This window comes from Gavialis gangeticus, unplaced genomic scaffold, assembly GCF_001723915.1.
Source record: "Gavialis gangeticus isolate Ggan-Ray unplaced genomic scaffold, GavGan_comp1, whole genome shotgun sequence".
In the NCBI taxonomy this organism is placed as follows: domain Eukaryota; kingdom Metazoa; phylum Chordata; order Crocodylia; family Gavialidae; genus Gavialis; species Gavialis gangeticus.
The window spans coordinates 29,130,219-29,152,891 of record NW_017729033.1 but is presented as its reverse complement, the minus strand read 5'-3'; the positions used below and the strand labels follow the sequence as shown (position 1 = coordinate 29,152,891).

The 22,673-nt window shown below is 42.3% G+C and overlaps 1 protein-coding gene across 1 annotated transcript in view; it reads left to right on the top strand.

The window, feature by feature from the left end:
* Positions 1 to 22,673, top strand: part of WFS1 (wolframin ER transmembrane glycoprotein) — a 42,857-nt gene that overhangs the window by 11,777 nt on the left and 8,407 nt on the right. The window contains exons 3-6 of the mRNA XM_019526374.1: positions 14,116 to 14,198; positions 20,036 to 20,180; positions 20,977 to 21,147; positions 22,040 to 22,120. Of these exons, the coding sequence (XP_019381919.1) occupies positions 14,116 to 14,198; positions 20,036 to 20,180; positions 20,977 to 21,147; positions 22,040 to 22,120 (480 nt within the window). The remainder of the gene's footprint in view (positions 1 to 14,115; positions 14,199 to 20,035; positions 20,181 to 20,976; positions 21,148 to 22,039; positions 22,121 to 22,673) is intronic.

Sequence of the window (22,673 nt, the reverse complement as noted above, 5' to 3'; positions counted from 1 at the left end):
GTTGGAATCTGTGAGTGCTTCTGCTATAGCCTATCTGTGTGCTTGGATGTGTGCACACACATACGCTCCCTGCAGAGAGTTATTAGATTTTTCTGGAGAGCATCTGCAAAAATTAAATTACCACTATTCGGGTATGCATTAAGAATGGGAGGAATGGAGTTAATTAAATATTAAAAACCAGAGTAGTTCATCCTGGATTGAGCTAAGATGGGCCTTTAGAGGACATTTGTCAGTGAAGTATGTGCCTACACCTTTAATTAGGGCTTCTGGAGCTTGGAATCAATGAATCATCTGCATACATCTTGGTAACTCACAGGAGTGCTAGAATGATTTAAGAGAATCTGGGCATTATTCAGAAAAGGAGGATGCAGTAGAAGTACTCAGTAGCAAGGAGAACATGCACGTTGACCACTAGGATCAATATGCACTGTTCTGACCACTGACAACTTACAGAGCGTGATTTGTGAAGATGTCAGACTTAAGTGCATCTAAATCCACTGTTGCAGTATGACTGATCCTCAAAACCACAGCTCAGCTGTATTTAACACTGCAGGCACCAATTTTCCTTCCTTTGAGTTATTTTGTGCCTGCAAAGCAGTAGTGTTAAGTAGCTGATCAGATGCCAGCTCCACTTAAAGCCCCAAAACGGGATTTTCAAGCTGGATGAAACGAATGTTCTACTGCCTGTAAAGCTTGTTCATAGATGTTTGCCAAGGATGAATATGACAAAGGATATTTGGGAACACTGAGAGAATACATTTTTCTGGGTGGTTAAAACAGTTAACAGAGGGTGCAGGAGATGTGAGGTGTACCTTTCGTATAAATAAGTAAATATTTAATTAGAGGGGTGACCTGAACCTTTGCCACTAGGCTAAAGTCTTGGACACGTTCTTTGGTCTAATGAAGATTTAATTCTGACAAAGTGAAACAGCTTATTTAGGAGGGACCGAGAAATTCAACCCAGAATAGGCTATAGCCTGGTGGTTGGGCACTTGCTGAAATATGGTTCAAGTGCTATTCCAAGTCATGCAGAACATTATTTTAAGCCTGGATCTCTTACATTCCAGGTGACTACTGTAAACACTGAGCTTTTGGCTAATCTAGGACACTTATCTTCCTTGTAGTTCCTGTGAACCTAGCTGTCTAGCTGGTAGGGTGTTCTCTACTAACAATTCTTGTCTGATACCCTCCCCATCAGTGGTAGGGAAGATAGGAGAACAAATCCCAAATTCCTTAAGAAATTCAGGGTATGGTGTGCATATTCCCATGCATATGAGCAAAAGGCGCATCTAATATCAGCATTGTGCTTTGACCAGTCAGCAGGATCGGAGAGGAAGAGGTGGGGAAAGGTGTTTTCTGTACTTGCTGTTAAAAATGCACGTTGGTTGTTATAGTCCTGGAATCCTGAAGCATCGGATAAAATCTTTCTGTTAATTTAACCATTACACATAATGTTCTAACTTAATGCATTCAGTTTAGAGTTTTATATGTACTTAAAGAGCTATGGTTGTTTTGTGTATTTTACAGGAGAGGAACATTGTGACTCAGGACTTGTAAATATTTTAGCTGGAATTTTATGTTATTTATACTTCTCAGAACGCTATTAAATAAAACCAGATAGAAATCTCTATAATATAAGAACAGATGTTTTTAGCTTCTTAACAGTTCAGGTTTCAAAGAGACTTCTTGTTAAAGCTCTAGTCTAATGTTTAATGTCGCATTTGTATTTAATGTATTCAAACTAAACACAGTTTACTAGTTTTCTCAAGGCAAGTTCTGGGACATAGTCCTACTGCAGAGGAATACAGTAGCAGTCATTTTCCCAGTGCCGCTGTGATCAGAGGAATACTTATGCTGTCAGTTTCACAGCAGTACAACTAGCAGCATGCATTTGTATGTGACCATTTTGCCCCCTCTGGGCTTTTATGTCCTTTATAAGCTGATAGCTAACATGCATAATCATGTAGATTGCTTTGATTAGGCACTGAAAATTTGGCAACTGGTCACAGATGCAAATAGATAGGGTAGGAGTCAATGGAAGAGAGCTAGGTGACTCCAAAGGCTATTTTGGAGTACTTAAAGGTACATGGCACCAGGAAATGCTAAGCACAGGGGTATATCTGGAGTCCTGCCTCTCTTTGGGCACTGACAGCTGTTCAGCTCCCCACCATAACTCATGGTGCGTCACAGACAGGGCCATGAGTTACAGCAACTCCCTACCCCTTCCCCCTGACCCAACAGACATTCGCTTTTTGGCCAAGGGAGGAGATCGAGCTCTACTTTGAGCCAATCCAGGAGAAGAGAGGCTGTGTGTCTGCACACAGCCTCTCCCCTGCCCTGCCCTCCCCGCCTCTGCAGGATAGGAAGGGGGATGGTGAAGAGGAGGGAGCTCAGGTCTGAGGTTTGCCCAGTCTGTGCTGTTGGGCAGGAGGGGGAGAGGGAGTAGGTGGATTGGATAAGCTGGACAAATGCCAGACTAGAGTGCCCTCTCCCACCCCCTCTTTCATCCTGCAGACAGCATCAGGGGCAGGGTGGGGTGGGCTGCATCAGCCCTGCCCTGTTCACGCACAGGGACTGACAGAAGCTAGATGAAGGTGCTCTGCTTTGGATAGCCTTCATCTGAATGAGGGTTAACTTGTCATTCTGTTGGGCACTTCTGAAGTGCTTTGCAGCCATGTACTTCTATCAATTCATGGCTGTAGAGTGCTTTCAAGGGGCTGGTCACAAATATTTCTGACAGTGCGCTTTGAGACTTAGATACCCGACTCAAGTTCTGAATTAGGTGCCTCTGTTCACTTGGAATCCAGAGCATTTCACCCCTCTTCTGAGGCTTCTCATCCCTGGTTCCTGAGCTGTGTCTAATATTAGGCAGTCATTGATTATCAAACAGAAATAGTCTTAAAGCAGGCACTAATACCCAGGTCTCCCTCCTCCCAGCTGAGTGCCAGAACAGTTAGCCCATAACAACCAGACTCCCACTTCCTTGCTGTGCTCTCTCCTTCACTTAGATGTTCCTTTCTGCACAGTGGCCCAGCTTCAACAAGAAGGCACCTTCCTCGAGGCCTGTTGGTAGTCTAGTGGTTCAGGTACAAAGGTGACAAATATGGATTTGAATCTCCTTAGACTGAGAGAGGCCTAAAATCTATGTCTAGTTCTTGGGCAAGTGCTTTAACTGTTAGGCACTTACACCAGAAGTCACGATTATCTGTTGGTTTTTTTTGAATGACGGTTAATCTTACTGTACATATGTTTTTACTGTAAGCATGTTTTTGGTTCCTACACACCTCTGTTCTAGGTTTTACTGCATCTCAGGCAGCTCTTAGTTGGCTAGGCACATACAGAAGCCTAAGTATGGGTTCCTAAGGATCTTAGCAGTTCAATAAGGAGGCACCAAATGAATTTGGATACATAATGAGTTTTGTGGTCATGGCATCCATACCACTCTGAACTATTTTTTGGAACTTAAGTGTGCCTATAAATGTGCACTGATGCATTCACATTAGAATGCATCAGAGTAGGCTTGATCAAGTGAGTTGCTAGAATGTTTTAATTAGAGCGCTCCAGCACGTCTCACCATCACGTGTATTAAATGTCCTGTGTTTCAAAATGGCTGCAGGGGAACTTTAACTAATGCTCATTCAATGAGCTTTAGTTAAAGCGCCTGCATAGCCATTTTGAAGCACAGGATGCTTAACACACATGATGGTGAGGCATTTTAATTAGAGCAGCTCTCCAGGAACTGCTCTAATTAAAACACCCTCCCCCTCCAGCCCCAAGCATGTCTATAAGTACCCTAAGTGCTTATATTCCTGTTTAGTCACTGCTGGGACTGATGTGGATTTTGCCCTAAGTTACTGGATTTGATAGGTTTACTTTTACAATAAGGAAGAATGAATCCTTCCAATTAAGGGGTTTTGTATTTTTTTTTGGTTTGTCTTTTTTTAATTCCTCTGATGTTATTTTTGAGGTTATGCTAGAACAGGGATGGCAACCTATGGCTTCCAGGTGCAAAGAGGATCAATCTGGCCCTCTAAAGGCCTGATTTGCTACATGGGGATTAAGTGGGAGCTGCACCATGCTGTCCATCCCCTCCGTAGTGCTCCCTTTCACTTTGGAGCCTGATCCTTTACCCTGTATGCACTTATCCTCGCTGCTGAGGAGATGGAGATCAGGCAACTAGCTACTCCAGGGTAGGGAGGGACTTCTGGCAGGGGCCTGATTGCAAAGAGCAGCCCACAATGGCAAAAGGCTGCTAACCCTTGCATTATATCTTTATGGTTCTCTCTAGCTTTAATCTGTGAGTATATGTGGAGAATGCAAGACTTCTGTCACAAACTTTTATTACAGCATTTTAACTGTTTGTTTTTTGTAATAGGTGTAATGACTTATGATCAAGAAATTACCAAATTTATTTGTTTTTAATTAATGTTTTAGATTATATCAGAGACTTACTTAACTAGTATGTAAAAACCAAGAGCTTTGGTGAGAAGTATTTCTGCTCGAGGAACAGCATATTTTTTTATAAATAATTCTTTCACACAATTATTTATAACTGATTTCAGTTGTTCATTGTAAAACAGTAGCTATACTAGAAAGAAATATCATTAGAATACTGCATTTTTATTCCACTTTAAAATAATTAATCTCCCTACTATCACTATTTAACTTTTCCACCTACGTGTTTTTTACTATTCTCATGATTTACACTCATTTTTGTGGGGGTGTGGAAGTTGCTCTTTTTTAAGTTAATGGGACTTGATGATTCATAATTGTGGTGATTAACATAAACACAAAACATTACTGCTCCTGGAGAAGGCATGGTTTTACTCCTGGCCTCTAGTAGCCCAGTAAGTGTGTTCCACATGACCACATCAGAATAAGGAATGTCTGACAACACTCCTCATGCAAACACTTCATTCACAATAACAGTTGCATTTGACCAACAAGTTGAAATAGTGCCTTAATGGTCAGACTAGCTATAGCCCTCATAATAGAAAAAACTCTTATTTCCATCTGTGTTTATCAGTACATTAAGCAGTGCCTATTAAGCTACATTCCTTTTGCTTTGTATTGGCAAATAAATGCCTCGGTAAACTTAGGAAGAATTTAAGTTTGCCCATATTAAATAAAGAGTTTATCGATTTTTAATTGTTACATGATTGTAGATAATCTTACTTATTCCGATAACATGGGGCTGAAGTTGTAAACGTGCAGTACAGTGTTATTATATTACAGCATTAGAGGTGCCCCCATATATCAGTTCATATCATATCAGCACCAATGTCGGCAATCAGCTTTTTTAGGCCAGTGTAGCCAATAATGTCACCGATAAATGCTGCGTGCATGTGCGCAGCTACCAGGTACACAGTCAGGAATGCAGCCCAGCATCTTGGAGAGCGGCATCGGCTAATAAGTATGTGGTGGGGAGAAGGAGCATGGGGGGAGCAAATCAGGGCTCCCATGGTGAGGGAGACAGTAGGGCTAGGGCAGGGGCAGAGGCAGGTGCTGCCTAGCCAGGGCAGAGAACAGCTGCAGGTGGCTTAGCAGGGTGGGGGGGTTGCAGCTCCCAGCTGCTTTGCATACTCCCTGGAGAGGCATGGGGAGCATGTGCACCCTGGATTTGTGCATGGGATGAGGGCAGGCTGCCTGTTGGAGCCTCTTCCTGCTGGGGGGGCTGGGATGGGCTGTGCTTGGGGTTGGGGCAAGGAGGGTGGCAGCAGCACTAGGAGGGGGGCTAAAGTGAATTTTGGGGTGGCCATAGCCCACCGCATACCCCCCTCCCAGCACTGTCGCTGCCCACCCTGACCTCCCTGAGCGCAGTCTCAGACCAGCTCCCATGCCAGGAAGAGGCCCCAAGCCCACAGTAGGCAGCTCACCCTCACCCCTTGCACAAATATGGGGGTCACGTGCCTGCCATGCGTCCCGTGGGAGTGCATGTAGTGGTTAGGAACAGCCTCCCTTCCCACCTGCCATGCCCTCCCAGATGAGCCACCCTAGGCTGTGACCCACCCCGGCTAGGCAGCACCTGCCTGCCCCTGCCCCACTCACTCCTTCACTGTGGGGGCCTCAATCTGCCCCACGCCCCTTCTCCCCCACAGACTTACCAGCCGGATGCTGCTCTCTAAGATGCCAGGCTGCATATTGGCTCTTGGATCAATATTGGCCGATATGCCTGATTAATATTTGGCCATTGGTATCGGCCAAAAAAAATCTTTTATCAGTGCACCCCTATACAGCATATACAGCAAAAGCTCTGTTATCCGGCACCCATGGGGAATGGGAGGTGCCAGATAACCAGATATGCCAGTTACATGAGTGGTGCGCTGCTGCCTCTCCTTAGCGTCAGTGTGCCGGGGGACAGGGTGGGAGGGGGGCCCCACGCAGGCTGCTTTACCCCGGGCTGGTGGGCACTTCTGGTTTCGCTTTTGCCATGTCGACTGGCATGCCGGTTAATGAAGCATGCCAGTTTCTAAGGTGCTGGATAATACGGCTTTTAGTGTATTATTTATTATACATGCACACAATGTATAGACCTTATTTTGCAGTGAGATCTGTATTGGTAGACCTCTGCTCATGCAAAGTTCCATTGAAATGACTGAGTCTCTGAGTAGATATAAGGCTTGTACCCTTGTATACTGGCTGCTAGCAGGCTCAAGGTTAAAGCAAGTAAAACAGAAAAAATGTTTTGCAAAAATATTGTTGCCATCTCTGATGAGATCCTTTGTGTACGTGCTATCCTAGTTCTGTGTAGGAGCACAGCATGTATAGGAACAGAACGCCTAAGATCTGCTTTTAAATGTAACATCAGTTCTTTTAAATACTTCACTCCTACATAAGCACTACACAGAATAGCAGAGAACTCTTTCCAGCTTGTGGAAAGTTAGTAGGAGTCGTTCTCTAGAGATTCTGAAAGTAGCTCTTTAGAACAGTGAACACTTAGTAGTACAATATGATGACACTTAAAAGCAATTAGAACACTAATTTTTGTTACAAAATGTACAGATCACTTTGTAAAAAGCGCACTGATAATAGTCTTAATCTGCACCAAAAAGAACCATTTTAAATTATACCTTTGCAGTCTCTAACTCCCCAAAGGAATATATCTCAAATTCTTCCTGCTATATGTATTTTGTAACTATGTTTTCAGCAATACTATTTGTCTAGTATTTTATTTTGTTTTGTTTTTTCAGAAATTTCTTTTTCTCTCAAATCTGGGTAGAACTGGAAGGGAGGTTCTTCCATAAGTAAAGAAATCTCTGTTCAAGAACTGGAGATCAGTGTGCCCAAAACGGTGGGACTGTCAGAGAATCTCCCTAGGGTGGTGCTTGCTCAGGACCACTGTGGTGGCCTTGTCTGGTCTCTTGAGCATGTCCCCAGAAACCACCTGGGTGTGGCTTCTTTCCACTCTGACACCCTTGGCCTGTCAGTCCCCAACCCTAGCTGGTTGTTTGGTGATCCTGACTCAAGAAGCAGGTTTCCAGCTCGGCTTCTGAGAGAGGGACTTTTGTATTACTGGGGAGAACAAATGCAATGAGCAGGACCATCCCGGGGGGAGGGGGGGAGCAGGAAATCGGGGCGACTGCCCTGGACCCCATGGAGCCAGGCTGGCTTCGTGTCTGGCTGCTCGCTGCCCCCCCCCCGCCTCCACCCCGCTGCCATGTCCAGGCCCCACGTAGACTGTTTTGCCCCAGGCCTTGCACCCTACTACAGTTGTCTTTGGCAATGAGGCTACCGAAAGAGGTTGTGGAATATCCGTCCTTTACGGTTTTTAAAGCCTGGTTCAACAAAATCCTGACTAGAATGATCTAGCTGAGGATGATCCTGCTTTGAGCAGGGGGTTGGATTAGATGACCTCCTAAGGTCCCTTCCAGCCCTAATTTTCTATGATTCTATGGAAAATTCTTTACTCTGCCCAAGACAGACAAGGTTCTTTGGGTAATTCTGATATCTTTTATTAGACCAACTCCAAATAGTTGGAAATTGAGGTGCACCAATACATCAGTCCTACATCAGATCGGCACCGATATAAGGAAAATTGAGACTATAAGCATTTGGATTTTTTTGGCTCATGTGGCTGATAATGTCACCGATAAGCATCCGTGCATGTGTGCAGCCACAGCGTAGCATGTAGGCAGCCAGGAATGCAGCCCAGCAGTGTGGAGAGCAGCCGGGTTCAGCTGGTAAGTCTGTTGTGAGGGAAGAGGCATGGGGAGTGGCATATTGAGGCCCCAGCGGTGAGAAAGGGCTGGGGCGGAGGCAGGTGCTGCACAGGTGGGGCGGGACATGGGACAGAGCTGCAAGTGGCTCTTCTGGGGGGAGGGGTGGCTCCCACCACTGCACGCACCCTGGGAGGGCATGGGGGCCATGTGCCCCCGGGTGTGCATGTGGGGCAAGGGCAGGCTGCCACTTTGGGCTGAGGCCAAGGCGTTTCCCACCGGGGGCTGGGGCTGTGCTTGGGGTGGGTGGGGCTGGGGTTGGTATGGGGGTGGGAGGCTACGGTGAATTTAGGGGTGGCTGCAGTCCCCCCTCATAGCCTCCCTTCCAGCACCACTGCCTCAGTGCCAGCCTGCAGCAGTAGCCTGCCCTAGCCCTGTGTGTAGATCCGGAGGCACATGTCCTCCATACTGTTCTGGGGTGTATGCAGTGCCAGAAGCTGTCCCGCTCTCCCCACACCCCCTAGATGAGTCGCTTGTGGCTCTGTCCCGTGCCCCACCCCATCTGTGCAGTGCCTGCCTCTGCCCCACTCCCTCCTTTACTGCGGGGGCCTCGATTTGCCCACATGTATGGATATGAACATTCCTGATTTTCTTATTTTTCATTGGCTATGCCTGTCTAATGTAAAAATGTGAAAGCAAGTACAGAAATTTCGTTTCATGTTTTACCATTTAAAATCTTTTCTTCCAAACAGATTTGTTCCTCCTCCCCCTGAAAGTCCTTGTCACTTTCTCCTCTGTGCCCACATCAGTGCCTGTAGTCGTGATCATAGAAAATGTGTATGCCTCACAGGTTTCCTTCATATACTTTGTGTGGGTGTCACCTAAAGTATAAATCTTTTGTTCAATAGCATCATTTTCCATGTGGTTTTAACATTCACTTGTAAAACCTATAATTTCTTTAAAACTTATCTTCTGTAATGACTATTTTGTCTTCCTTACTGCTTCCCTGCTTCCTGTCTGAGAAGTAGCCTTAGTTTCCAAGTTGATGCTCATATCAAACTGTTTCTTACTGGAGTTTCTATTCTCCAACGTGCTGCACTGCTTGACTGGTGTGTGTGTGTGTGTGTGTGTGTGTGTGTGTGTGTGACCATAATACATTGACTTAATCTGTACAAGAGTGTGATTCCATCTAGTAGTTGACCCTAACGATATTACAACCTACCCCTTTTTCATTGCAATACAAGTTGTGCTTTGACTTAGCTGGTAGAGGCTTGTGATTTTTGGTTTGGAGTCCTCTGCTTCGCTCTGTGGCACGTCAAGGCACTTTTCCTAATGCAATACCTATGAGTGCCTATACACATGCTCCAGGATGGAGGGGGGCGGGGGGGCTTTAATTAGAGCAGCTCCAAGAGCCACTCTGATTAAAGCACCCACAGTGCATGTGTATTCAGCATCCTGTGCTTCAAACTAGCAGTGGGAGTGCTTGAACTAAAGTTTGTTCAATGAGCTTTAGTTCTAACACCCCCACCGCCATTTTGAAGTGTGGGGATGCTGAATAGATGTGACAAGCAGGCTGCTCGAGCATGTTAATTAACACACTCCAGCCAACTTGATTAAGCAAGTCTGTTCCAATGTGTGCTAATTAACAGAACTGCTCTAATTAAAGCACCTGCAGCGTTATGTGTATGCAGTATCCCGCACTTCAAAATGGTGCCAGGGATCGTTCAACAAACTTTATTTAAAGTGGCCCTGCCGCCATTTTGATATGCAGGGACACTGAATACACGTGATGCAGGGACTACTAGAGTCTGTTCTAACCCATGCTAATTAGCATGAATCAAAGCAGAGCTCCATCATGTGTATAGGTGCCCAGTGTGCATAAAGCTTATCATGGTCTAGATTCGGCTCACAGGAAGTCCCCACGGTTTGGTTCTGGACTGTCTGGCTCGTGTGGCCAAGTAAGTTTGACGGCCTTGCTTTAAAGTCTGTTGCATGCCACAGTGAAATTGTTCATAAATCTATTTGCTTAAAAGAACAGTGCAAAGCATGGCTAAGCTGATGGATGTAACTCTAGTAAACCCAGTTGTTAGGACTAGTTTACAATTCCCAGCAAATAGGAAGAGCAAGCTATAGTCTGGAACATGACTGGGAATTTTGATGATGATGATTATTATTTTCAGGAGTAGGTTAGACAGGCACTTGACTGGGATGATTTAGTCGGGGGTGATCCTGCCTTGAGCCTCTCGTGGACTAGATGATCTTGTAAGGTCCCTTCAGCCCTACTTTCCTAAGATCTGGTTTCATATATTGAAAACTGAACCACAGAGGGCCTGAATGAGTTTCCAAAGGTAACTGTGCAGAGCCACAGTTTAGCAATGCCTCCCCAAGTTCCAGGTACTTTTCCTGTTCTTCCTGCTTGCTTTGTGTCTTATTTTATGTTTATGTTGCAAGTTCAGATTTGCATGTCTTCACTTGCACCCTGTCCCTTGAATGACTAGCTCTTGCAAACTAAATAACTGATAACTTTATCTGTTACTATGGTAAATGATAAATGTGTCTGTTGTTTCTACATTTTTATAGCCAGTAAACAGCCTGTTTTAATTGTCAAAAAAATGCATGAAGTATCATAAGATGAATGCTTCTCTCTTGTGGAAATTTTCATATTCAAGATAAGGTGAATTTTGACATTAAAAAGACATCCTTGTTTTTAGAGAGGCAAAAGCTTCTACTTGACAGTATTCCCACTGCTTTACTTTTATGTGGGAGGAATATGTATCAAGAGGTTTTCTAACTAAACATGTTAAAAAAGGAGAATAAGTTACAAATTTTCACTTAGCCTTTTTAAGGTTGGCATATTTGTTTGTGTGTGGTATTGGTCTTTCCAATCTCAATCTTAATTGATGGAAGCTGCTGTTTGTGTTGCTCAACCTGCTTCTAAAATACTCAACAATGCTTTTAGCTTCTACGTTTGACTGAGATCCTGTGAGAGAGTAAACAGATCTGGCAAGCACCTATCTTGAACCCTTGACACTTAATCATTTCATTCCACTTGCCCTTCAGGTGCCCATTCCACAGGCCCTAGCTACCTCTGTCTGCTCAGCGTAAGGAAAGATATTGCAATCCCTGGTGACACTGATGTTACGCTAAATCTACTTATTAAGACTTTCAACTTTGCTAAATTAGTTTCTCCAATACATGCTTTAAACCACTGTCCTATTACTTCAGAACATGATCAACAAATGTTAAGCAAAGGAAAGTTATATTTATAAGCCATATGTCGGTGGCAAAATATCTTGCAACGTTTATTTGAAATAAGGTTCAAAGCAGCCTATTGGGGGAGAATAGAATAGTGAGTCAGGACACCTGGACTATAATATCACCTCTAGCTCCATTACATAGCCTTTGTAAAGTCTCTATTCATCTCTTTACTTGTTTGGGGAATTTCCTAACCATGAAATGTTATTATACTTTGCCTTTTAATGGTTTCTGAACTATACTTTTCTTTTTCAGTTTTCAGTTTGTTTTTAGACAAATAAATCACAGTACTATAGTAATTGCACTTTTCCCTGTAAGTGTCACAAGGTATACAAAAAAACTGAAAGGAAAGTCTGTAGGGGTGACTACTGTTACTGCAAATAAGGATTTAAAATAAAGTTGAGGGTTTTTTTTGTCCTTTCTGCTCTCTTATTGTTAATTTTAAAAAATAGGACATAACTAGTCTTTTCATTGAGCTAAGTCAATAACACTCTTGTTCTGTTCCCCTCCACCCCCAAAATCATGCAACTTCCCCTTAAAAGCAGAGAGCCCGGGGTGATGTGCTGTGGATTGAGGATTGTTATCTGGAAACAGATTCCTTTTATTTTAGAGTTCAGTTCCACTGTTTTTTCATAAGACAAGGGTACTTTCATTGGGAGTATTTGTCTGCTTTGCAGTAATCTTTGAAGTGCCCTAAAATAGGACTCCAAGGGTGATTAATTTATGTGTACTCTCTAGCCACATGAAACGCTATAAACTGGTATAAGAAAAAAAGGGATTGGGCAGATTCTTGGAGGAAAGGTACATCAGTCGTTATTGAACACGGGAGTTACAGGTACATCCTCTGAGTCAGAACTTCCTAGATCTTAAATGCGGGGGGGTGCAGGTGAGAGAAACAGTGGAAAAAACCCTGTTCACTCTCCCTTTCAGCATCCACTCTGCTACCATGTGGTGCTGGTTACTGGGCGAGATGGACCTATGGTCTGACTCCCTACACAGCAACTCTGATGTTCTTGCCTAGAAATTCTACCAGATAGAACGTGGCAGAGACAAGTGAGGTGGCAGAGGAGAATAATTACTTCATGGTTTGCTCTTGTTAAAATATATCCATTTAAATGAAACGATTGACTTGTTGCCAGCTCTTGTTGGGAAATGGTCCCAGTATCAGAGAGGTTAAAGAAGGGATGAAACCTTGTTTGTTTGGGAGCTTTTTGACTAATTTGAAACTCTGTTCTTCTATTCCCTGCCCTCTGCCCTTTGAGAATAATGGATTATAAAATACTGCTTCATTTACCTCAGCTACTGACTGGATCTCCTGCATTATCACTGCTCATATGTAGACAAGACTAAATTAATTTTGAGCACATGCCAGCACATTTTTCTAAATCAGTTTCATATGATGGGTAAAGCATCATTACTAACCCTGTTTTCTCATTCTGTTCATAGCCAAACTATGTAGCCTACCCAGTGTAGTTTAGTGTTTGCTAACTGTGTTGCAGTGTGAGTGGTAGAGTTCAGGCTTTGGAGCTTTTTAGATCTGCATCCTTGTATGTTCCTTGAGGCTACAGTTGTAAGCTGGTTGGTAAAGGTGCTTTACTTACTCTGGTGAATAGATGGTAATTTTCCCGGTCTTCTCTTCCCTACAGTCTGTCTCCCACTTGCATCTAAATTGTTCATGTTGAAACTTTTAACAAACTATCACAAATTTTAACATAATATTAGGAAGCTTCAAAATTGAACGGTGGTAGTTCTACTAGTCTCCACCTTTTCCATGAAATGGGGGCAAACTGGGTCATAAAATCATAGAAAGGTCTTGAGATTCCTAACATGCAATGAGCTAAGATCATGCAAAGACCTTTTTATGACTGGGCACTGACGTGTGTTGTGGGGGGCAGCATGCTGTTCATTCCAAAAAAAGCAGCTATCTAACATATTTTTGATCTAGTGTACGTGAAAGAAGAGGAGCCGGGTAAACATCGAACTGAATACAAAACGCTGAGTCATTAAAAAGACTTGGTGATCCTGAGCCCTCTTTTACTATGTGGATTAAGCAGCTGACCTTTCACATATGCAGAATGTGCTTTGATGAATAGCCTCCTTCTCCTGTGATTCAAGACCTCTCTGACCTCTATTTTTCTACCCTGAAAAATACACGGACTCCTGACCAAAGATTCAAGAACTTTTTTTTTCCCCCAGCTGGGTTTAAACAACAACAACAATATTACTAACCTACAGTAGGTCCTACAATAGGCCTTAACATCTTTAATAACATTTCATAAGTAGTTAAGAAAATGCTTAAAGTACATGTTCATATTTGTAAGTGTTTTCAAATAACGTAACTGGATTTTCTGAGAAGTAGCCATGTTAGTCTGAAGTGAGGCAGAAGGCAGAGCAGGGTGACACCTTAAAGACTATTTGATGAAGCAGGCTATCACCTATGAAATGCCTTTCTGAATAAGCTAGTCTCTAAGGTGCCACCCTGCCCTGGATTTTGAGAGAGATTTTGGTTAATATTATGTTAAATTATTTTATTTATCTTACAATCTTTTTTAAAATGGTAAATATTGTTAAGGTTTGAATAAATACAGCTGTAATTGTTAGCTAGGTTTATATATGCTTTTTCAGTTTTCCAGCCAAATACAGTAAGGACTCCAGAAGATTGAATATTGTTAGTAAAGCACAGTGTTTCTGGATTGTTTTATAGAGGCCAGGAAGGAGGAACCTGAAGTACTCTTTGAAGAACTGCTTGAAAGAGCCAAAGCTGGAGAACCAAAAGCACAGACTGAGGTAATATTGTGTGCTTTGTCTCGTTCTTTTGAACTTGATTATAAGAAGTTTGTGTAAAGCAGCTGTTGGATACAAATGAAATCGGATTGGGATGGGGTTCTGGGAGCAGCGTGTCTGAATGTCGGTAGAGCTCCATCTAGCAGTGTTGTGAACCAAATTTAGGAAACTATTCTGAAGTTTGTTCAGTTAATGTTATCATTGGTTAGAATTTTTATACTGTTCAGAGTTGCCATTGAACGGTGTGGTGGGCTAGAGCACTGGTGCTCAACCCCAACCTGCAGGCCAGATCCAGCCCGTGGTCCTGCGTCATCTAGCCTGCAAGGCTCCCTATAGGTCCAGAAATACGGCGGTGGGAGAGCAGTGGGAAATCCCGAGCCCTGCATGCTAGATCCCATGGCCAATCATAGCACGTAGGGGCAGCATTGGGCCTCAGCCCAATCTCTAACACATGGTGGGCATGGAGGGGATGGCACTGGGCCCTAGGGCACAGTCCCTATATAGGGTCACATTAGGGAGGGGGTGCCAGGCCCCCAGGGACCAATCCCAGTACACATGGGTGGGAGGTTGTAGTTCTGGCCTCTCCAGTATTCAACCTTAGAGCGAGGGGTTGGCACCAAGTCCCCGGGGACAAATCCCAACATGCCTGGATTGGAAGGGAGATCACTGGGCCCCTGGGGAGCAATTTCAGGCTGCAGGTGTTAAAGGCGGTGACGCCAGGCTCCAGGGACCAGTCCCAGTGCAGTGGGGTGGGAGGGAGTGGTGCCAGGGTCCCAGGGACCAACCCCAGAAGCTCCAGGACCTGCAGGTGTCCCCTACCCAATTTATCTGGCCCATGGAGCCAAAATGTTGAGCACCACTCTCTTAAACGAATAATCCCTTAAGAAGGATATCAGATTTTCTAGGTTCAGGTTCTGTGTAAGCCTTTTGGATGGATGTCAAAGATAGTTTTAGATCATAAGCATTCTTTGAGCAGGAATTGCCACGTTGTCTTTGTCCAGTGCTAATGCAATGAGTTGAAGAAGAATGCAGATGGTAACTGTTCATTACTAATCTCATGCCTTTGGAAATCTGTAAACATAGTCAGTCAGAGTTGTGTCAAGATTTGTGAAGGGATCGAAATTTCTAACCTTGAGATGTTATTTAGGGAAAGATCTGCAGCCAGAGTAAATTTCAATGTGAGGCTATTTAGAAGGGGTGTTATTGAGTGTAAGATTGAGATTTGTCATAATTTTTTATTTTATGCTGAATCAGTATATTTTAAAAAATCTGGTTAGTGAAATTAGCTACTATTTAGTTATTTAGGGTTTGTATGTAAAATTAGTTACCTTCACATTCTTGATTGTGACATTTTGGGTATTGGTCAATAGTTTTCTTTGCTGTTCTGGAACCTTTGTGCCAGATCCGTTAGATTAGTTTAAAACTCCACCTCTTCTCCCACAGAGCTGGGTCACCTGACCCATAGGGCTTCCTGTGGGTCTGAAAACTTGGCGGCACGGGAGCGGTAACAGCATTAATGCTATAACTTCCAGAACTGTGGCAGTTAACTCTGTCACCACTCCCCTGCCACCATGAGACCAAGGGGAGACCTGCAGGCCAGACAACATGGCCCCATGTGCCAGGTTGTGCTAGCTTGTTAAGTTGCTTCCTGGCTGGATTTGGCACCTGGGGTGAGCCAGAATGCCTGATCACACCTATGGATCAACCCTGCATGCCAACTCCATGCTGGATCTGTTCCCCGCTTTCACCCCCATTCCCTGTCCTCCCCTCCTTGCAGGATCCAGCCCATAGACTGGCCTCATGCTATTCATCTGGCCCATGGGGCCAGCAGGTTGACTACCGCTGATCTAGAACAAATGCCTAGTATAGACACAAGTGGTTTAATACTCTTAAATCACATTAACAAAACTTGATAAACTGCTGGCTAAACCTAAGTCAGTACAAGCAAACACTGAAGGGGTTCAAGTGTATTTTCAGTAAGAGTGTATATGGGCATAAATAGATTAATGTTTTGGGACATGTCAGTGAACTAATTAATTAGACAAGGCCTGAATGGCACTGGGATCAAATCACCATCTCAGATGACCCTTCTACAGTGAGATTTATTAACTTTTAAAAAACTGAAACAGCAGAGAGTAGATGTGGCAGTAGGAACAGGTAAGAAAACCACTGCAGCTGTTTTTCAACAGAAAAGTGTTCATTAACATTTACAAATTGTACTAGTGTTAGGGGAGCAGAGGCAGCAGTGAGGGCTGCTGGCTAGGTGGGTGGGGAAGAACAAAGGGTGGGCTGCAGGAGCCGGGAGCTGGACTGTGGCTCCAACCCTGATCCCGGGTTGGGGCTGAAATTGGAGCTGCAACAGCTGCCTGTCTCCCTGCTGCCTTGTACTTGAATCCAGGATGAGAGGGTTTTTTCACCCAGGGTAACTAAGGAGAAGAGGGGAGTTCGTCTTGAATCCAAATGAATATGGTAACAAACAATACCATCGGGGAGTTTAACACTCTGTGGCTATTGCTTTCCTATCTAGAAACACACTACATGCTTACATATTGCAGTGCAATTTATTTATTTATTTATTTATTTCAATGAAGACTACAAGCAAAAATGCAAACAAAACCCTGAAAGGTTAAATGGCTGAATTTCTCTGCTTTTATTGAGTCATGTATTCCCCTTTCTTGGCTCTATTCCCCATGTACCCGCCCTGTCTTTGCAAGTCAGTGATGCTCCTTGCAGGTCAATGAAGCAGTATGTGTTGAGGGCCAACTCCATTTCAAAGCTTATTCTGCAGTTGTGAATGGTCACAAGTTATCTTTTTCAGGGAATCGGAGTCCTGCTGGGTCAAGATATAAGGAAGGTGGAAAACAGCATGCCTTGTCTTTTCTTAATGTTTGACTAGCTTTCCTCTCTGTAGTTTGGTAGTCCCCCTGTGGGATAGAAGGGAAGAGTATGTTGAAGTGTTCACATTCTGCGGAAAGAGGAGGAGAAGCTGGGGAGTGAGGAGGAGAAGTTGGCTGTCATTGTTTGCTTACTTGGTAAAAAGTTGAATACAAGAAATCACTCAAAATTCAGGCACTTGCCCAAAACACTTCAAGGTTACTTAGAAATAACCAACTAGTGATTATGCAAACATCTTTCCTCTGAGTGGCTGTCAACCTGTAACAGGGAATTTTATATAGTACCTTTATTGAGAAATAGCTGCACAGCAATTATGCAAATGAAACACCCACGGTTGGAACTGCAGAATGGAGAAGAGGCAGTTCTGTAACTACAGGATCGCTGCACTCTGACTAGTTGAGACATCTCTGCTTCTGTTAACAGGGCACAAAAGCGAGGAGTGGACACATTTTTAGAATAACATTCTAAAGGTGCAGATTGCTAAATTGATGCTAGCTGTTACTTCTGCTTTCTAATTTTAGTTCATGATCATAACTAGGGAAAATCCTTTAGTTCATATAAAAGCAACCAAATCATATGGGATGATCATCAGTTAATATTCTATGATCATCTTGGACCTAAGGCTTTAAGCCACATTCATTTTCAGTAATCTTTGCACAAGTGTTTTACAATAAAGGTTTATCGCTATGTTAATGTAAAGTCATTGTTGCCCAGTGCTTACTCAGAAAGGGGAGAACAAAAACTAACACAAGCATCTTCCAATGCAGTTTCATATCCATGGTATGTATTGCTTCGGGGGAGGGTTCTGTGAAAACTTTCTACCTACAAGTCACATGTATCTTAAGAATCAAAACAGATAAAAGGTTAGGGTGATCAGATTTTAAATTCTTCAGGAGGTGGCTATGTGCAGTTTCCACAGCAAGCTCCATCATATGGCCAAAGATTGGATTGTGGGTTTTCTCAGGAATGGCCCATTGTATGGCTAATTCCAGAACTTGATGATTTCTGTCTGTGTTTTGACTTGCGATTAAGGTATTTCTGCAAAGTAAAGGAGTTGCATTGTTAACTTCGGTGGCTTTTCTAGATATGGTCAAAAACCTGATGGCTAGAACTAGAAACATACCGTAGGTACAGCCATTCTTGTTGGAGGCTTTGCTTCAATTTGTTATGACTTTTTTTATAAATGTAAGTGACAGTATATTTGCAGTGAAGTAATAAGAAATGGCTAGTGTACCTGTACTTGTACCTAAGCTAAAATATTTAATTTTTCCATGGTGTTTGCCCGAAATGTTTTTAAATCTGCATAATATCCATTTCATTGAAATGAGACATGCTCAGGGATTGTTAGGTTACTTTATTTGATGCAAGTGCTGTCTTATCTTGTATATTTTTGCTAATTTCAACTCTATATTTAATCACTAAGGCCCTGATCCTGCAGTTAGATCACTGTGGTTTAGTGGGGTTCTGAGATGGTGTCGTGTCCACTTGTGGGTACCCAGTTTCAGAACCCAGATCAGGCCCGTGTCTGATTTGATAACTCTCCAAAAGAGGTTCAGGTTTGGGAGATTTTGTTTTTTGTGAGGTGGGAATGTTTAGTAATTTTTATGAATTGCTAACTATTCTTTTGAATTCATTTTTTCAATATATTCAACTTAACTGTTGATATTGATGATTATTGAATTAATGGAAAACAGGTAGTTTGAAGCATTCATTATTTGGGCTTTACAATAGATCACATTATTTTTTCCCTTCACAAAAAACTTAAGATCCATTCATTGACAAAAAGAAGAGAACCTGGTAAGATAAGTGACTGGAAATCATTCCCCAGAGGGCCTGTCTACACCAGGATAATGTTGATTTCCTATGGCTGTAAGTGAAGTCATCTTCAACCTCATCTCTAGTGGTGCTGAAAGCTACATATGCATGTGTTGGTAGGATAAAACTGTTCTGTGCAATCATAGAAATGTGTTTGTGCTTACCATATTAATGTTCCCTTCTGTGACACTTGTATATGACGCTTTTCATTTCTTTTCCAATACTAAAAATCCAATAAATTGCTCTGCTAACTTGTTCTATATTCTAGTATTCTAACAGGCTATAGTGGTTGAATTGCTTTGTTTTTTCAGTCATTTTGAGGTGGTCATTATGACATTCTCTTACTATTAATCATATTCGCTTGCCACACCATCGCCGTTAGGAGTCAAGCATTTCCATGCCCATTGTTTTTTTTTCCACATCAAGGCCCTCTGCAGATAGGCAGGGGTTCAGATGATAATTTATGACAATTTATTTTGTATTGTTGAAGTTAATCTAGCAATATTGTTCTGATGAATATTGTATAACGTGGACTAGCTCAGAAGTGATCAACCTTCTGGCCCCCCAGGTTGGGTGAGTGACGTGGGGTTCATCTTGCAGGTGGAGTCCATTCACAGGCCTGATTCAGCAAGGGGTCTGCTTACCGGATTTGGATGCAGCACAACCCTGTGCTTAGGGCCATGTCATCAAGCCCACAGGGGTCCCCCCACAAGTCTGGAAAGGTGGCAATGTCAATTGCCAAATCTGGAAGCCAGGGCAGTTAGAGCTGCCACCTCTCCTCCATCACCAAACGTATGGATCTGTGGAAGCCCTGCAGGTCAGGTGACAGCCTTTTGGGCCAACTTCACTACATGAGTGCTGTATCTAGATGTGCTTAGGCAATGTGAACTAAGATATTGACTTGACCAAATGCACAGAAATCACTCATTGCTTCTGCTTCCACCAGGCTTTGGAAGCAGTCCTCAGTCTCTTGCCATTTTTCTGAGGACAGCTTACAACGATGCTTCTTAGTATTGAGCACTGCTCACTTGGCCTCCTTTCCAAAGATATTGCCAAATTTAGCTGAGAGAATAAAGTGTTTAACTGACTATTGAAATAATTTACTGGATTCTATTTGCAATTTATTCTAGGTGGGAAAACATTTCTTGAAGTTAGCAGAAGAACAGGATGAAGAACTCAATAACTGTAGTGCTGTTGATTGGCTGATTCTTGCTGCTAAGCAGGGTCGAAGGGAAGCTGTTAAACTGTTGCGTAGGTGCCTAGCAGATAGAAGAGGTATGTGTTCTTCAGGGGGGTGACTCCTTGCTCTTTACTTTTAACTGCAAACCCTCTCCACTTAAGGACTGAAGGAAGATGAGTTAAAAATTCACTCAGAATAAACGCATATTTGAACAGCTGCTGATAGCCTATTAGGTTCACTAATTTAAAAGACAACATTATATTCATTCTGCTCATAATAATGTTGGTAACAGTCAATTTCTTCATTGGATTCTTGCCCCTTATCACCTCTCATTGAAACTCCTCCTGCTTGCCATTAAAGCCCTGTACAATCACACCCCACCCTCAGATCTGCTGTTATTTTATTCTCCTGCCCCTCTCCCTCTTCCTTTATTCCCTGAAACCTTCTCCCACTTTAACATTCATGCCTTACTTCATGCCACATTCTACGCTTGGAATAGTCTCTCTCTTGTCTGTTAGGGATCTAGGCTCTTCTTAAAATCCATTTTTTCATGAATTATCTACTTGTTTTTATGCTGAGTGATCTATCCTGCTACGATCTTTCACTTGAATGGGTGTTACGGGCTTTAGATTGCAAACTCTTTGCATAAATTATTCCCCAAAGACATCTATAAAATAGAACATAAGGTTAAGGTCCATATAATTTTAGTTGGCAAGCTATAGGCACAGAAGAACATAAGAAAAACTTACTTTACTTGAAGAGTGAAAATGTGAAGCAGCTTGTCCAAAAATTTCAAATTAAACTGAAAACAATAATAAATAGTAAGCATGTCTATCATTTTTTTTCCGGGATATGGAATTAATGATCTCTAATATGCTTTCTTTTCTTGAGGCATCACTTTTGAGAATGAGCAAGAAGTGAAAAAATTATCATCTGAGACTGATTTGGAGAGAGCAGTGAGAAAAGCTGCTTTAGTCATGTATTGGAGATTAAATCCAAAGAAGAAGAAGCAGTTAGCAGTTTCTGAACTACTCGAGAATGTTGGGCAAGTTGATGGTGAAGGTCAGTATTAAAAAAAAAAAAAGAGAGAGAGAGAGAGAAACTCTATATTGTATTAGTGTATTAAAAAGAAAAGCTGAACTCGAATTAAAACCTTAAATGACTGTAAAGTCAATAAACAAAATGTATAAAATGTGTGCAGCCTATTCAGGAAAAATCACACTAACAACTTTGTGTTGTGTAACACATTATCAGTTATTTGCATGGTACCCCCCAAAATATATTTAATGTGCTACCTCAAATCTTGATTTGTATAGATCAAGAATCTACACAAATCAGACTAGAAATAAAGTCAAAAGTGAATATCCCTAGAAAAAAGGTAATTTTTAATTAGTTATTCATGTATGTATTAGTTATACTAATTTTAGTTATTAAAAAAACCCTGACCTTCCTGCTAGGTGCATGAATTTACTAGTTAAGTCAGTGTACTTTTATTATATATAGTAAACGCTAGTCCATTTTCTTCTGGCACTTTAAGATAAAAATGGAGTGTTAGGGCCATTTTCTTTTTACTTAAAGCACTTGGTGAAATGGTTTTGCCTTTAACATAAGTTTTGTTTTCCATACTGCCTATCCAAAACCTTCAAGGAGTACAGCAGATCCTTACTCTGCTTCTAGTTGGGCATTGGGCATGCATTTGTAACTTCCTTGATGGTTCTGGAGGAAGATTTGTTTGTGCCCCAATACCTTGTCCCTCTAGGGTATGTTATAGCAAGGCCTAATAACATATATCTCTGTATGTACCTGTTTCTCATTTGTTTTGAGGTGTTATGTCTCTACATATATTGCAGCTTTTGCTAACGGCATTTTGTCTTCATAGGTTTCTTCATGTTTCAGATTTGTTCACCTTTGTGAGGTTTTTTTTGACTTTTTGCAAATGTTTGTTTTTGAGCAGGTGGTGAAAAACAACCTGGCCCAGTCCCCAAATCTGTACAGAAGCAAAGGAGAATGCTGGAGCGATTAGTAAGCAGTGAATGTAAGTGCATACTTATTTAAAATATTTTCCATGCTTTTATTTTTTTCTTGCTAAAAAGGTTCCAACATCAGAATAAGTTCTAAACCAAGGTACATTTTCATAAACTGATATTGTAATTTTTTTGCAGTGTCTAATGTATAGTAATTGTTCAGACAGTAACTAATGAAGTAGAGTTAAGGCCAGGTTGTAAATATTCATCATCAGGTGTCTGTCTATAATTTGTTATATTTGATTTTACAGTGGCTAAGCTAATACCTGTTTACCTTTTTGTGTATCTTTTAAGGGAGACATGTAAGCATTTACAGCTCTGCATTCTTTCAGTTGCCTTGCCTCTAATTTATACCCTCAGATTTTGTTTTTTAATCTCATATTTATCTTTCCTGTATGAATACTTCAGCAAACAGAGACCTTTCTGTGTGTGTGAGATTATATCTAGACAGACACATGCACATCCTGTAGTATGTGTGTGTATATTAGGTAGCTATTTAATACCAGTTTTCCTCTTTTTGGAGCGTCTTATTTGGACTGTCAACCAAGATGGGGGGGGGGGGGG